The sequence below is a fragment of the Carcharhinus amblyrhynchos genome, chromosome 6 (assembly GCF_965287045.1).
Source record: "Carcharhinus amblyrhynchos chromosome 6, sCarAmb.v2.hapA, whole genome shotgun sequence".
Taxonomy (NCBI): Eukaryota; Metazoa; Chordata; class Chondrichthyes; order Carcharhiniformes; family Carcharhinidae; genus Carcharhinus; species Carcharhinus amblyrhynchos.
Window position 1 is genome coordinate 127,417,514 of NC_137329.1, and position 17,346 is coordinate 127,434,859.

At 51.3% G+C, this 17,346-nt stretch overlaps 1 protein-coding gene across 1 annotated transcript in view; it reads left to right on the forward strand.

Moving 5' to 3' along the window:
* Positions 1-17,346, forward strand: part of LOC145344583 (transcription factor E2F7-like) — a 43,721-nt gene that overhangs the window by 13,364 nt on the left and 13,011 nt on the right. Inside the window, 4 exon segments of the mRNA XM_080191786.1 lie at positions 1,636-1,782; positions 4,604-4,688; positions 5,475-6,042; positions 7,851-8,060. Of these exon segments, the coding sequence (XP_080047912.1) occupies positions 1,636-1,782; positions 4,604-4,688; positions 5,475-6,042; positions 7,851-8,060 (1,010 nt within the window).

Below are 17,346 nucleotides of genomic sequence, written 5' to 3' on the forward strand. Positions count from 1 at the left end.
TTGAGTGTTGTTGGAGCTGTACTCGAAGAACAAAGAAAATTCCAGCACAGGACCCTTCGGCCCCTCCAAGCCTGCACTGCCCATGCTGCCCGTGTGAACTAAAACCCTTTACCCTTCCGGGGACCATATCCCTCTATTCCCGTCCTATTCATGGATTTGTCCAGACGCCCCTTAAAACTCGCTATCGTATCAGCTTCCACTCCTCCCCCAGCAGCGGGTTCCGGGCACCCACCACCTTCTACGCAAAAAACTTGCCTCGTACATCTCCTTTAAACCTTGCCCCTCACACCTGAAACCTGTGCCCCCCCCCCAGTAATTGACTCTTCCACCCTGGGGAAAAGCCCCTCACTACCCACTCATCTAGCCAAGCGGAGAAGATGCCATTACAATCCTGATTTGTTCCTTGTGGATTGTAGACAGGATTTGGGGGATCAGGAGGTGAATTACTCACCGCAGTGTTCCTCGCCTCTGACCTGTTCTTGTAGGTACAATATTTAAATAGCTCATCCAGGTCAGCTTCTGATTAATGGTGACCGCTCCCCACCCCCACCCCCCCCCCCCCACCCCCCAGGATGTTGATTGTGGAGGATGCAGTGATGGTATTTCTATTGAAGGTTGGGTGGCTTCTCTCTCTCTGTAGATGGTCATTGCCTGGGACTTGTGAGGCTCCAATGTTTCTCGCTTGGGATCCCGAGCCTGCATATTGTCCAGATCTTATTGTGTTTGGACTTGGACTGTTTCAGATCTGAGGAGTGGAGAAAAGTGCTGAACGTTGGACACAGCCATTCATCATTGGATATGGCAGGACTGCAGAGCTTCGATCTGATTGGTTGTGGGATTGGGTAGATCTGTCTATCAGTTGCGTGCCAAATGACAATAAGCGGCAAATAATTCTGTGTTGTATCTTCACCAGGTTGACACCTCAGTTCAGAGTGTGTCTGGTGTCCTGGCTGCACTCTCCATTTCTAACCCCATTGGTAACAAGTCGATGGGTTTGATTCCCGCTGATCCCAGTATAACTGGGTGCCATGTTTGGCCGTTTCATACAAAGAGCTGGAGGCCATTCAGCCTCTTGCTGCCTATCCCCTGCCTATCTGTCATTCAATCAAATCATTCATCTGTATTTTAATTCCACTGTTTTTCCCCCTGAACCAATCAAACAAAAGCCTTGGGCTGACATTTTCAGTGACAATCTGATTGGTTAATGGAAACATCCATGACTGTTAGTAACCAATGGGATTTGAGCATGGACGGGGTGATGGTGTGCGGTTTTTCTGGTTACCGTGTCAACCAGTGAAACTGTCGGTGAATAAAAATAAAACCACTTTACAGCAAATACGAATATTTAATTATCTCCATGATTTTACCCTCTGCTGGATTTCCATCAATCACCATTGGTCGCGTCTCCATCTGCCTTGACCATAAATATCTGGAATTCTCTCCTTTACGGTTCTTGTTAAAACCAGCCTCCGGCCGCGCTGTTAGACACATCTCCTGATGTGGCTCAGAGTTTGAACACAGCTGCTGATGAGGGATGTTTTATATTATTCCTGCTAAATCCATGTCGTTTTCTAATATAATCGATTTTTTTGCAGGCAGATGATGGAATGAAATGTTCTCTTGATTTCTGTGCAGATATCCCGAGTTGTTCGATTGCGTTAGTTGCATCAGGAGATTCTGCAGAGACTGAGTTTCGAGTGAACACGAAGGAGAGGACGGAGTCTGTAGCTTCGATCCAGAGTTCCCGTGCCAACCTGTGCAGCCCTGCAAAGTTTCAAAAAGGTTTGATTTTGAATAAAGTTTGCAGCTAATGAGTGATAATCTGCATGTCCCCCCCCTGCCACCTCCACTCCCTCCTCTGGCCCTCTCCTCCAGCACCCCCACTCCCCCACTTTGTCCGGACCTCTCCTCGCCACATCCCCACCACCACCTCTCCACCCCCTGTCCCCCCAAACCCTCCTCCCAAAGTTCCCCCCATTTCAAACACGCACAGGTTTATCTGACATGTTTCTCATGGTCAGTTGATCCGTGTTTCCCTGGGGATATATCCCGAGCTGTTCGGTGAGGTGCAACATTGTCACAGGAACAGGAGGAGCTCGTTGGCCAGCCAGCGCCCAATAAACCTCCATCGATTAGTCACAATGTGGTTGATTTTTATCTGAACCCACTGGCTTGTAATCCTCAATCCCCATTTCCAACAAAAACCACCAATCTCAGCAGCTGTTATTGGTTCGATTCCCAGCTCGGGTCACTGTGTGGAGACTGCACATTCTCCCTGTGTCTGCCTGGGTGTCCTCTGGGTGCTCCGGTTTCCTCCCACAGTCCAAAGATGTGCGGGTTAGAGTGGGTTGGCCGGGCTGAATTGCCCCTCGGTGTCAGGGGGATTAGCTCGGATAGATGAATGGGGTGATAGGGATGGGATTGTGCTCAGTGCAGCCTCGATGGACTGAATGGCCTCCCCCTGCACTGTCGGATTCTATGAAGCGGAAAATGCTGGAAATTCTCGGCAGGTCTGGCGGCAGCTGTGGAGAGTTAATGTTTCAGACTGAACTTTCAGCCAAACTGAAAAAACTGATTTAGTCGTTTCAATGCAGTGGGGAGGGGGGGGGTGGGGGTAAGGGCAGTGGGGAGGGGGGGTTGGGGGGGGTGGGGTAAGGGCAGTGGGGAGGGGGGGGTGGGGGTAAGGGCAGTGGGGAGGGGGGGGTGGGGGTAAGGGCAGTGGGGAGGGGGGGGTGGGGGTAAGGGCAGTGGGGAGGGGGGGGTGGGGTAAGGGCAGTGGGGAGGGGGGGTGGGGTAAGGGCAGTGGGGAGGGGGTGGGGGTAAGGGCAGTGGGGAGGGCGGGGGTGGGGGTAAGGGCAGTGGGGAGGGCGGGGTGGGGGTAAGGGCAGTGGGGAGGGCGGGGGTGGGGGTAAGGGCAGTGGGGAGGGCGGGGGTGGGGGTAAGGGCAGTGGGGAGGGCGGGGGTGGGGGTAAGGGGAGTGGGGAGGGGGGGGTGGGGGTAAGGGCAGTGGGGAGGGGGGGGTGGGGTAAGGGGAGGGGGGGGTGGCGGTAAGGGCAGTGGGGAGGGGGGGGTGGGGGTAAGGGCAGTGGGGAGGGGGGGTGGGGGTAAGGGCAGTGGGGAGGGGGGGGTGGGGGTAAGGGCAGTGGGGAGGGGGGGTGGGGTAAGGGCAGTGGGGAGGGGGGGGTGGGGGTAAGGGCAGTGGGGGGGGTGGGGGTAAGGGCAGTGGGGAGGGCGGGGGTGGGGGTAAGGGCAGTGGGGAGGGGGGGGTGGCGGTAAGGGCAGTGGGGAGGGGGGGGTGGGGTAAGGGCAGTGGGGAGGGGGGGGTGGGGTAAGGGCAGTGGGGAGGGGGGGGTGGGGTAAGGGCAGTGGGGGGGGGGGTGGGGGTAAGGGCAGTGGGGGGGGTGGGGGTAAGGGCAGTGGGGAGGGGGGGTGGGGGTAAGGGGGGGTGGGGGTAAGGGCAGTGGGGAGGGGGGGTGGGGGTAAGGGCAGTGGGGAGGGCGGGGGTGGGGGTAAGGGCAGTGGGGAGGGGGGGTGGGGGTAAGGGCAGTGGGGAGGGCGGGGGTGGGGGTAAGGGCAGTGGGGAGGGCGGGGGTGGGGGTAAGGGCAGTGGGGGGGGGGGTGGGGGTAAGGGCAGTGGGGAGGGGGGGGTGGGGGTAAGGGGAGGGGGGGGTGGGGGTAAGGGCAGTGGGGGGGGGGGTGGGGGTAAGGGCAGTGGGGAGGGCGGGGGTGGGGGTAAGGGCAGTGGGGGGGTGGGGGTAAGGGCAGTGGGGAGGGGGGGTGGGGGTAAGGGCAGTGGGGAGGGCGGGGGTGGGGGTAAGGGCAGTGGGGAGGGCGGGGTTGGGGGTAAGGGCAGTGGGGAGGGCGGGGGTGGGGGTAAGGGCAGTGGGGAGGGGGGGGTGGGGGTAAGGGCAGTGGGGAGGGCGGGGGTGGGGGTAAGGGCAGTGGGGAGGGGGGGTGGGGGTAAGGGCAGTGGGGAGGGCGGGGGTGGGGGTAAGGGCAGTGGGGAGGGGGGGGTGGGGGTAAGGGCAGTGGGGAGGGGGGGGTGGGGGTAAGGGCAGTGGGGAGGGCGGGGGTGGGGGTAAGGGCAGTGGGGAGGGCGGGGGTGGGGGTAAGGGCAGTGGGGAGGGGGGGGTGGGGGTAAGGGCAGTGGGGAGGGGGGGTGGGGGTAAGGGCAGTGGGGAGGGGGGGTGGGGGTAAGGGCAGTGGGGAGGGGGGGTGGGGGTAAGGGCAGTGGGGGGGGGGAGTGGTGTGTGCAGGCGGCAGTGCATGTGGGGGTGAGGGCAGCGCGCACTCAGGAGAAAGGAAAGTAGGACTATTTACAGAAAGTAAAGGGATTATTTTGTGATTGAAGATGGAATGAGTGGAGAAAATAAAAAGATGTGTTTTGCTGATGGATGAAGCTAATCTCCAACTCTCTCTGTCTCTCTCTGTGAATCCTTTAACCAAGCAATAGTTTAGTTCTCTTCTGAAGTCTTTTTAGATTCTGAGGGCTGGAGTTTAAATGTGGAAATTCACTGTCAGACGAGATGTTTCTATTTTATAATCTCTTCTTTTAATATGTATCTGTGAAGATGTTGAATTTGTGTCTTTATTCCGGCTGCAGTGCGGACAATTGAAACTCAAGATTGCTGCAATAGAATGGTGCATCTGGCTGCTGCCTGCAAACTGCAGCTTGAGGAAGACCAGAAGTAAGTTTCAATTACAGAGGAACACGCAGAAACCTCTGGATCCAGTGCTGTATCCACTCATTGTCAAACCTCTGGATCCAGTGCTGTGTCTACTCATTGTCAAACCTCTGGATCCAGTGCTGTGTCTACTCATTGTCAAACCTCTGGATCCAGTGTTGTATTCACTCATTGTCAAACCTCTGGATCCAGTGTTGTATTCACTCATATTACCAATTGAATGTATTATTCTGATGATGAATGTTTGGCTTTGATGTAAAGTAATTAATAGTTTATAATTATTCTATACTTTTGGCATTTTTTCAAGAAAAAGTTTTCTAAGAATCTGCTAGAAATGTGACTGAGTCACGTGGAGAGGTTTTGAGAAGGTGAGGGGGTAACAACGTGAAGGTTAGGGTAGGGATGGAATTGCAGAGTTTGGAGACAGCTGACAATGACGGAGTGATGAAATCAGGAGCAGACTCGGTGAAGCTCCGATATCTGAGGGAGGGAGAGGCTGAGACCTCGGAGGGATTGGAAAACAAGATTGAGAATTTTAAAATTGAGGCATCGCTTGACCAAGTTGGTCAGTGAGCAGAGAAGGTGATGGGTAAATAGGACTCAGTGTCAGGCAGTGGAGTTTACAGAGAACGGAGCCTGGGAGACCTGTTGGGAGAATTCGGGAATAGTCTGATCCCAAGGTTATAGAAGCTCGACTGAGAGTTTCAGTGGAGTCTCCAGCGAGCAGGAGCTGAGCGCAGTTACAGACTTTCATATTTGATTTGCTGAAAAATGTATTTTTTTCTGTAGGAGCTCGGAATCTCTCTGCTCTCGAGAAGGTCATCAACTCAACCCTGTCCCCTCGGCTTGTCCCCTGTTAGTTACCAGCACGGCTGGGAGTGTTGGATCTCCTGTTATTCCTCGGCAACACGATGCCTTCTCTGTTTTCCAGTCTGAACCGTCATTGCCATTTTGCCTGCCGAATGCTGCCACAGAGCAGCCGACACCCAGGTCCCCACCTGCTGCATCCAACACAGAGAAAGGCCACACTTGCCCCCTGAAGGAGCAGCCAATTGTCTACCTGCAGAGTTTGTCCACAGCCCCTGTGCTCCTGTTGTACAGAAACAGGGAATCCAGCGCTGAACATGAGACGGGATCCAGTGAGGTTCAACTTTCTTCACACGAGAAAGATTCATCGCTCGAACGCAGCGAGATGGAAGCTGATTCATCCACTCGACCATCACAGAAACGCAGCCCCAGTGAACGATGTGCGCTGCCCGATGGGCCTGGGCAGGATGAGAAACCAGAAGCTAAACGGGGGAAAATTCATTGTTGCCTTGAACATGAGTCTGTGCTGTCTTCATCATCACTGGAGCAGGTCTGTGTCTGAGTGACAGCGTAGGGGTCTGTTACTATTAAATCACTCCCCAAATCAGAGGGTCAGTGCTGAGGGAGTGCCGCACTGTCAGAGGGTCAGTGCTGAGGGAGTGCCGCACTGTCAGAGGGTCAGTGCTGAGGGAGCGCCGCACTGTCAGAGGGTCAGTGCTGAGCGAGTGCCGCACTGTCAGAGGGTCAGTGCTGAAGGAGCGCCGCACTGTCAGAGGGTCAGTGCTGAGGGAGCGCCGCACTGTCAGAGGGTCAGTGCTGAGGGAGCGCCGCACTGTCAGAGGGTCAGTGCTGAGCGAGTGCCGCACTGTCAGAGGGTCAGTGCTGAGGGAGCGCCGCACTGTCAGAGGGTCAGTGCTGAGGGAGCGCCGCACTGTCAGAGGGTCAGTGCTGAGGGAGCGCCGCACTGTCAGAGGGTCAGTGCTGAGGGTGTGCCGCACTGTCAGAGGGTCAGTGCTGAGGGAGCGCCGCACTGTCAGAGGGTCAGTGCTGAGGGAGCGCCGCACTGTCAGAGGGTCAGTGCTGAGGGAGCGCCGCACTGTCGCCTGTTCAGCTGATGGAGTTTGTCCGAGTTTATAGGACGCTCAAAGCAGCCTCGCAGGTGGAGGATGTGGTCAAGAAGGCGTATGGTGTACTGGCCTTCATTAATCGAGGGATTGAGTTTAGGAGTTGGGAGGTAATGCTGCAACTTTATAAGACCCTTGTCAGACCCCACTTGGAATACTGTGCGCAGTTCTGGTCGCCTCACTATAGGAAGGATGTGGAAGCTATTGAGAGGGTGCAGAGGAGATTTACAAGGATGTTGCCTGGATTGGGAGGCATGCCTTATGAAGATAGGTTGAGGGAGCTGGGACTTTTCTCCCTGGAGAGATGAAGGTTGAGAAGCGACCTGATAGAGGTTTATAAGATGTTGAGAGGAATAGATCGGGTGGATTCTCAAAGGCTATTTCCCAGGGCTGAAATGGTCGCTACGAGAGGACACAGGTTTAAGGTGCTGGGGAGCAGGTACAGAGGAGACGTTAGGGATAAGTTTTCACTCAGGGTGGTGAGTGAGTGGAATCGGCTGCCATCGGTGGTGGTGGAGGCGGATTCAATAGGGTCTTTTAAGAGACTTTTAGATAAGTACGTGGAGCTTGGTAAGATAGAGGGTTACAGGTAAGCCTAGTAATCTCTAAGGTAGGGACATGTTCAGCACAACTTTGTGGGCTGAAGGGCCTGTATTGTGCTGTAGTTTTTCTGTGTTTCTTATCAACATTCCCCCCCTTGAGCAGAATGATTAAACAGGTGAATTATCCTGGAGTCTCGCTGTTACTGCGACCTTACTGTGCAAAGTGCCAACTGTGTTTGTCCACAGGTTTATGTCATTGGAACAGAAGGAGACCATTCAGCCCCTTGAGTCAGTTCTCCACCCCAGCCATTGGATACCCTTTACCACCCCAGCCATTGGATACCCTTTACCACCCTAGCCATTGGATACCCTTTACCACCCCAGCCATTGGATACCCTTTACCACCCCAGCCATTGGATACCCTTTACCACCCCAGCCATTGGATACCCTTTACCACCCCAGCCATTGGATACCCTTTACCACCCCAGCCATTGGATACTCTTTACCCAACAGAAAGCTTCACTCTGGGTGTAAGTTGTAATTGGCCAATTGTTCAGGAGTCTGAATTTCAGAGTAATTTGAATGTTTCAGAGAGGCAGTAAGGTCACACAACAAGGGACTAGGAGGATGATGTAAAAGTATTTGATTTATTTCTTCATCTATAACTTGAATCAATATTTATCTGTTTGTAGAAAACTTCTACCCGACACACAGTTGTTCTGAGAAATTGCACCAAGTGTCTTAACCGTATTCCTGAGGCTGCTGACTGCCCCCCAGCTGGAAGTGTCGGTGAGAACGTGGAGAATCATTGCCCCTCGACCCAAACCCAGGATGACGAGTGTCAGAAGGATCCCAGGAACATTGAGGGGCAGAATCAGATTGGAACGGTTGAGAAGGAGAAGGTAGGTTGATGTGTCACTCACTAACCCGTTAATGAAAGAGGATTTAATAATAGAAAATGCGGTAAAAACTCAGCAGGTCTGGCAGCGTCTGGAGAGAGAAACACAGTTAATGATCCGAATGGTTTGACTCTTTCTCAGAGAGGGATAAATGTAATGGATTTTCTACTGTGGAAAAAAGGGGTGGAGTTGGGTAGAAGGTCAGTGATTGGTGGGAGCTAAGAGAGATTGCAGCAAAGATATGTAGAGGAAATGTTAATGGCGGCTCGAAGGACTAGATTAGGTGCTGATAGTGTCACTGAGGGGAGATATCAGCGTGCAAAGGTTAGTGTTCAGTGAAAGCAAAATTTTCAGCTTTCATAAAAACATCCAAATGAATTTTTTGAGGAAGTGACGAAGATGATTGATGAGGGGAGGGTAGTGGATGTTGTCTGGTCCCTCACGGCAGACTGGTGCAGAAGGTGAAGTCGTTCGGGGTCAGAGGTGAGCTGGCAAGATGGATACAAAACTGGCTCAGTCAAAGAAGACAGAGGGTAGCAGTGGAAGGGTGTGTTTCTGAATGGAGGGTTCTGACAAGTGGCGTTCCTCAGGGATCAGTTCTGGGACCTTTGCTGTTTATATATAAATAGAACCATAGAAAATTACAGCTCAGAAACAGGCCTTTTGGCCCTTCTTGTCTGTGCCGAACCATTTTTTGCCTAGTCCCACTGACCTGCACCTGGACCATATCCTTCCACACCCCTCTCATCCATGTACCTGTCCAAGCTTTTCCTAAATGTTAAAAGAACAGAAACTGTCAGGTATGGGCACACATGAAAAGTGGAGCTTGTTCAAGGAACAAATAGTGCGTGTCGTTGAGAGGTACGTCCCTGTCAGGCAGGAAGGAAATGGCCGAGTGAGGGAACCATGGTTCACAAAGGAGGTTGAATGTCTTGTCAAGAGGGAAAAGGAAGTGTATGTAAGGATGAGAAAACAAGGTTCAGTTGGGTCGCTTGAGTGTTACAAGGTAGCTAGGGATGAGTTAAAGAAAGGGCTTTGAAAGCTAGGAGGGGGCATGAGAAGTCCTTGGCGGGTCGGATAAAGGAAAACCCCAAGGCTTTTTACTCTTATGTGAGAAATAAAAGAATGACCAGGGTGAGGTTAGGGCCAGTCAAGGATAGTAGTGGGAACTTGTGCATGGAGTCAGGAGAGATAGGAGAGGCATTGAATGAATACTTTTCTTCAGTGTTCACTAAGGAGAGGGGTCATGTTTGTGAGGATGAGAGTGTGATACAGGCTGATAGGATGGAGGAGGTAGATGTTCTGAGGGAAGATGTATTAGCAATTTTGTAAAACCTGAGGGTCGATAAGTCCCCTGGGCCTGATGGGATACATCCTAGAATACTTTGGGAGGCAAGGGATGAGATTGCAGAGCCTTTAGCTTAGATCTTTGGGTCCTCACTGTCCACGGGGATTGTGCCAGAGGAGTGGAGAGTGGCAAATGTTGTTCCTCTCTTCAAGAAAGGAAATAGAAATGACCCTGGTAATTATAGGCCAGTTAGTCTTACTTCGGTGGTCAGTAAGTTAGTGGAAAGGGTCCTGAGAGATATGATTGATGACCATTTGGAAAGATGCAGTTTAATCCGGGATAGTCAGCACGGTTTCGTGAGGGGTAAGTCTTGCCCCACAAATTTGATTGAATTCTTTGAGGAGGTAACTAAGTGTGTAGACGAAGGTAGAGCAGTTGATGTTGTATACATGGATTTTAGTAAGGTGTTTGATAAGGTTCCCCATGGTAGGCTCAAGAAGAAAGTAAGGAGGTGTGGAATAGAAGGAAATTTGGCTGATTGGATAAGTAACTGACTGTCTCATAGAAGTCATGATGTGGGTATGCCGGCGTTGGACTGGCGTAAACACAGTAAAAAGTCTGACAACACCAGGTTTTAGTCCAACCTATTTATTTGATAATATACTCGCAAGCTTTCGAGGGGTTACCCTCTTCGTCAGGTGAATGGAGAGTTCTGGCCTCAGACAGAGCATATAAAGCACAGACAGTTTAGAGATTACTGATTAAAATGCGAATCCTTACACCTAACCTGCTGTTCAAGACCTGAAGTGGCTGATAATGTGAGTGGTAGGAGCACTGATCACAGTTTAAAGAGATGTGTATTGTCTCCAGACAGTACAGTAAGTGAGGTTTTGCAAACCCAGGCAAGTCACGGGGGTTACAGATAGTGCGACATGAACCCAAGATCCCTGTTGAGACCGTCCTCATGTGTGTGGAACTTGGCTATCAGTCTCTGCTCAGCGACTCTGCGCTGTCGTGTGTTGTGAAGGCCGCCTTGGAGAATGCTTACCCGAAGGTCAGAGGCTGAATGCCCGTGACCACTGAAGTGTTCGCCAACAGGAAGGGAACAGTCTTGCCTGGTGACTGTCGAGCGATGTTCATTCATCCGTTGTCGTAGCGTCTGCATGGTCTCCCCAATGTACCATGCTTCGGGACATCCTTTCTTGCAACGTATCAGGTAGACAATGTTGGCCGAGTTGCAAGAGTATTTACCATGTACCTGGTGGATGGTATTCTCACGTGTGATGATGGTATCCATGTCGATGATCCGGCATGTCTTGCAGAGGTTGCTGTGACAGGGTTGTGTGGTATTGTGGTCACTGTTCTCCTGAAGGCTGGGTAGTTTGCTGCGAACAATGGTCTGTTTGAGGTTGTGTGGTTGTCTGAAAGCAAGAAGTGGGGGTGTGGGGATGGCCCTGGCGAGATGTTCGTCTTCATCAATGATATGTTGAAGACTCCGGAGAAGATGTCGTAGCTTCTCCGCTCCGGGGAAGTACTGGACGACGAAGGGAACTCTGTCCACTGTGTCCCGTGTTTGTCTTCTGAGGAGATCGGTGCGGTTTTTCGCTGTGGCGCATCGAAACTGCCGATCTATGAGTCGAGCACCATATCCTGTTCTTACGAGGGCATCTTTCAGGGTCTGGAGGTGTCTGTCACGATCCTCCTCATCTGAGCAAATCCTGTGTATACGGAGGGCTTGTCCATAGGGAATGGCTTCTTTAACATGTTTAGGGTGGAAACTGGAGAAGTGGAGCATTGTGAGATTGTCTGTGGGCTTGCGGTACAGTGAGGTGCTGAGGTGACCGTCCTTAATGGAGATGCATGTGTCCAAGAATGCAACTGATTCTGGGGAATAGTCCATGGTGAGTCTGATGGTGGGGTGGAATTTGTTGATATCATCATATAGTTGTTTCAGTGATTGTTCACCATGAGGCCAGAGGAAGAAAATGTCATCGATGTATCTAGTGTACAGCATCGGTTGAAGATTCTGTGCAGTGAAGAAGTCTTGTTCGAACCTGTGCATGAAGATGTTGGCATATTGAGGCGCAAATTTGGTCCCCATGGCTGTTCCATGTGTCTGGATGAAAAACTGGTCGTTGAAGGTGAAGACATTGTGGTCCAGGATAAAGCGGATGAGTTGTAAAATTGCATCTGGAAACTGGCAGTTGTCAGCATTGAGTACTGATGCAGTCGCAGCAATGCCATCGTCGTGGGGGATGTTGGTGTAGAGCGCTGAGACATCCATTGTGACAAGGAGTGTCCCTGGTTCAACTGCTCCATGTGTGCTGAGTTTCAGTAGGAAGTCCGTAGTGTCGCGACAAAAGCTGGGGGTTCTTTGTACAATGGGTTTCAGGATGCCCTCGACGTAGCCGGAGAGGTTCTCACACAGAGTCCCATTGCCCGATACGATGGGACGGCCAGGTGTGTTTGCCTTGTGAATCTTTGGGAGGCAGTAGAGATCTCCAATGCGGGGAGTACGTGGAATGAGAGCACGGAGGGTGCTCTGAAGGTCCGGATCAAAGGTCTTGATCAGATTGTTGAGTTGACGAGCGTGTTCTTTGGTCGGATCTGTGGGTAATTGTCTGTAGTGTTCCTCATTGTTTAGTTGTCGGTACACTTCTTTACAGTAATCCGTTCTGTTCAGTATGACGATGGCCCCTCCTTTGTCTGCTGGTTTGATGACAATGTTGCGGTTTGTCTTGAGAGCGTGGATGGCGTTGCGTTGTGCTTGGGTGATGTTCGGGGCTGTCTTGTGAGTGCGGCTGATGAATCTGGTGTTAACGCACCTCCTGATGGTTTGGGCATACAAGTCCAGTCGAGGGCAGCGGCCTTCCGGAGGAGTCCAATTGGATTCCTTCCTCTTAGGCTGTTGCACTGCGGATCTCTCTGTCGGCTGTTCTGGTTCATCGACTGTCTCATTGTGTTCGTTGCTGGCCTCTTGGGGTTTGTGGAAAAACTCCCGCAGCCTCATTCGTCTGATGAATTCCTCTGTGTCCGCTGCGAGACTGATGGGGTCCATTTTGGTGGTGGGGCAGAAATTGAGCCCTCGGCTGAGAACTTCGATTTCATCTGGTTGAAGTGTGTAGTCCGACAAGTTGACAATAGACCTCCCTGCGGTAGTGCTGTTTTCTACTGTGGTGCCGGGGGAGGCTTGGTTGTTACTGGCAGCGATGCCGAGTTTCTCAAGTTTCCTGTTCTTGGTGTGCATGTAGGTGGTGTAGTTTCTTTGTCTCATCTGCTTGGCAGAGTTTCGCAGTTGGTCTGCATCCTGAGTACAAGTTGAGAGAATGTATTCCATTTTAGTTTCCAGGGCGTGGCGTTTGTTGTAAAGCTGGTGTATGAGGTGGTTGAGAAGTGTGAGAGAGGTGCGACGGCAAAGTCTCTCAGCGTAGTCTGTGTTATAGGTTGCCCTGAGTGGGTTCGTGATCTGTAGTCCTTTTGGTATCTTGTCTGCTTTCTTGCATCTCTGTAAAAACTTGATGTCTGTGTCGATATGCGCAATCTTCTTGGAGATCCTCTCCACTTGGATCCGGCAGTTTGTGGTGTCGATAGTAGTCATGATGTGGGTATGCCGGCGTTGGACTGGCGTAAACACAGTAAAAAGTCTGACAACACCAGGTTTTAGTCCAACCTATTTATTTGATAATATACTCGCAAGCTTTCGAGGGGTTACCCTCTTCGTCAGGTGAATGGAGAGTTCTGGCCTCAGACAGAGCATATAAAGCACAGACAGTTTAGAGATTACTGATTAAAATGCGAATCCTTACACCTAACCTGCTGTTCAAGACCTGAAGTGGCTGATAATGTGAGTGGAAGGAGCACTGATCACAGTTTAAAGAGATGTGTATTGTCTCCAGACAGTACAGTAAGTGAGGTTTTGCAAACCCAGGCAAGTCACGGGGGTTACAGATAGTGCGACATGAACCCAAGATCCCTGTTGAGACCGTCCTCATGTGTGTGGAACTTGGCTATCAGTCTCTGCTCAGCGACTCTGCGCTGTCGTGTGTTGTGAAGGCCGCCTTGGAGAATGCTTACCCGAAGGTCAGAGGCTGAATGCCCGTGACCACTGAAGTGTTCGCCAACAGGAAGGGAACAGTCTTGCCTGGTGACTGTCGAGCGATGTTCATTCATCCGTTGTCGTAGCGTCTGCATGGTCTCCCCAATGTACCATGCTTCGGGACATCCTTTCTTGCAACGTATCAGGTAGACAATGTTGGCCGAGTTGCAAGAGTATTTACCATGTACCTGGTGGATGGTATTCTCACGTGTGATGATGGTATCCATGTCGATGATCCGGCATGTCTTGCAGAGGTTGCTGTGACAGGGTTGTGTGGTATTGTGGTCACTGTTCTCCTGAAGGCTGGGTAGTTTGCTGCGAACAATGGTCTGTTTGAGGTTGTGTGGTTGTCTGAAAGCAAGAAGTGGGGGTGTGGGAATGGCCCTGGCGAGATGTTCGTCTTCATCAATGATATGTTGAAGACTCCGGAGAAGATGTCGTAGCTTCTCCGCTCCGGGGAAGTACTGGACGACGAAGGGAACTCTGTCCACTGTGTCCCGTGTTTGTCTTCTGAGGAGATCGGTGCGGTTTTTCGCTGTGGCGCATCGAAACTGCCGATCTATGAGTCGAGCACCATATCCTGTTCTTACGAGGGCATCTTTCAGGGTCTGGAGGTGTCTGTCACGATCCTCCTCATCTGAGCAAATCCTGTGTATACGGAGGGCTTGTCCATAGGGAATGGCTTCTTTAACATGTTTAGGGTGGAAACTGGAGAAGTGGAGCATTGTGAGATTGTCTGTGGGCTTGCGGTACAGTGAGGTGCTGAGGTGACCGTCCTTAATGGAGATGCATGTGTCCAAGAATGCAACTGATTCTGGGGAATAGTCCATGGTGAGTCTGATGGTGGGGTGGAATTTGTTGATATCATCATATAGTTGTTTCAGTGATTGTTCACCATGAGGCCAGAGGAAGAAAATGTCATCGATGTATCTAGTGTACAGCATCGGTTGAAGATTCTGTGCAGTGAAGAAGTCTTGTTCGAACCTGTGCATGAAGATGTTGGCATATTGAGGCGCAAATTTGGTCCCCATGGCTGTTCCATGTGTCTGGATGAAAAACTGGTCGTTGAAGGTGAAGACATTGTGGTCCAGGATAAAGCGGATGAGTTGTAAAATTGCATCTGGAAACTGGCAGTTGTCAGCATTGAGTACTGATGCAGTCGCAGCAATGCCATCGTCGTGGGGGATGTTGGTGTAGAGCGCTGAGACATCCATTGTGACGAGGAGTGTCCCTGGTTCAACTGCTCCATGTGTGCTGAGTTTCAGTAGGAAGTCCGTAGTGTCGCGACAAAAGCTGGGGGTTCTTTGTACAATGGGTTTCAGGATGCCCTCGACGTAGCCGGAGAGGTTCTCACACAGAGTCCCATTGCCCGATACGATGGGACGGCCAGGTGTGTTTGCCTTGTGAATCTTTGGGAGGCAGTAGAGATCTCCAATGCGGGGAGTACGTGGAATGAGAGCACGGAGGGTGCTCTGAAGGTCCGGATCAAAGGTCTTGATCAGATTGTTGAGTTGACGAGCGTGTTCTTTGGTCGGATCTGTGGGTAATTGTCTGTAGTGTTCCTCATTGTTTAGTTGTCGGTACACTTCTTTACAGTAATCCGTTCTGTTCAGTATGACGATGGCCCCTCCTTTGTCTGCTGGTTTGATGACAATGTTGCGGTTTGTCTTGAGAGCGTGGATGGCGTTGCGTTGTGCTTGGGTGATGTTCGGGGCTGTCTTGTGAGTGCGGCTGATGAATCTGGTGTTAACGCACCTCCTGATGGTTTGGGCATACAAGTCCAGTCGAGGGCAGCGGCCTTCCGGAGGAGTCCAATTGGATTCCTTCCTCTTAGGCTGTTGCACTGCGGATCTCTCTGTCGGCTGTTCTGGTTCATCGACTGTCTCATTGTGTTCGTTGCTGGCCTCTTGGGGTTTGTGGAAAAACTCCCGCAGCCTCATTCGTCTGATGAATTCCTCTGTGTCCGCTGCGAGACTGATGGGGTCCATTTTGGTGGTGGGGCAGAAATTGAGCCCTCGGCTGAGAACTTCGATTTCATCTGGTTGAAGTGTGTAGTCCGACAAGTTGACAATAGACCTCCCTGCGGTAGTGCTGTTTTCTACTGTGGTGCCGGGGGAGGCTTGGTTGTTACTGGCAGCGATGCCGAGTTTCTCAAGTTTCCTGTTCTTGGTGTGCATGTAGGTGGTGTAGTTTCTTTGTCTCATCTGCTTGGCAGAGTTTCGCAGTTGGTCTGCATCCTGAGTACAAGTTGAGAGAATGTATTCCATTTTAGTTTCCAGGGCGTGGCGTTTGTTGTAAAGCTGGTGTATGAGGTGGTTGAGAAGTGTGAGAGAGGTGCGACGGCAAAGTCTCTCAGCGTAGTCTGTGTTATAGGTTGCCCTGAGTGGGTTCGTGATCTGTAGTCCTTTTGGTATCTTGTCTGCTTTCTTGCATCTCTGTAAAAACTTGATGTCTGTGTCGATATGCGCAATCTTCTTGGAGATCCTCTCCACTTGGATCCGGCAGTTTGTGGTGTCGATAGTAGTCATGATGTGGGTATGCCGGCGTTGGACTGGCGTAAACACAGTAAAAAGTCTGACAACACCAGGTTTTAACACGGGACACAGTGGACAGAGTTCCCTTCGTCGTCCAGTACTTCCCCGGAGCGGAGAAGCTACGACATCTTCTCCGGAGTCTTCAACATATCATTGATGAAGACGAACATCTCGCCAGGGCCATCCCCACACCCCCACTTCTTGCTTTCAGACAACCACACAACCTCAAACAGACCATTGTTCGCAGCAAACTACCCAGCCTTCAGGAGAACAGTGACCACAATACCACACAACCCTGTCACAGCAACCTCTGCAAGACATGCCGGATCATCGACATGGATACCATCATCACACGTGAGAATACCATCCACCAGGTACATGGTAAATACTCTTGCAACTCGGCCAACATTGTCTACCTGATACGTTGCAAGAAAGGATGTCCCGAAGCATGGTACATTGGGGAGACCATGCAGACGCTACGACAACGGATGAATGAACATCGCTCGACAGTCACCAGGCAAGACTGTTCCCTTCCTGTTGGCGAACACTTCAGTGGTCACGGGCATTCAGCCTCTGACCTTCGGGTAAGCATTCTCCAAGGCGGCCTTCACAACACACGACAGCGCAGAGTCGCTGAGCAGAGACTGATAGCCAAGTTCCACACACATGAGGACGGTCTCAACAGGGATCTTGGGTTCATGTCGCACTATCTGTAACCCCCGTGACTTGCCTGGGTTTGCAAAACCTCACTTACTGTACTGTCTGGAGACAATACACATCTCTTTAAACTGTGATCAGTGCTCCTACCACTCACATTATCAGCCACTTCAGGTCTTGAACAGCAGGTTAGGTGTAAGGATTCGCATTTTAATCAGTAATCTCTAAACTGTCTGTGCTTTATATGCTCTGTCTGAGGCCAGAACTCTCCATTCACCTGACGAAGAGGGTAACCCCTCGAAAGCTTGCGAGTATATTATCAAATAAATAGGTTGGACTAAAACCTGGTGTTGTCAGACTTTTTACTGTGTCTCATAGAAGACAGAGGGTGGTGGTGGAGGGAAAATTTTCAGACTGGAGGCCAGTTCCCAGCGGTGTACCACAGGGATCAGTGCTGGGTCCTCTGCTATTTGTGATTTTTATCAATGACTTGGAAGAGGGGGCTGAAGGGTGGGTTAGTAAATTTGCTGATGACACCAAGATTGGTGGAGTAGTGGATGAGGTGGAGGGCTGTTGTAGGCTGCAAAGAGACATTGATAGGATGCAGAGCTGGGCCGAGAAGTGGCAGATGGAGTTTAACCCTGATAAGTGTGAGGTGATTCATTTTGGTAGGACAAACTTGAATGTGGATTACAGGGTCAACAGCAGGATTCT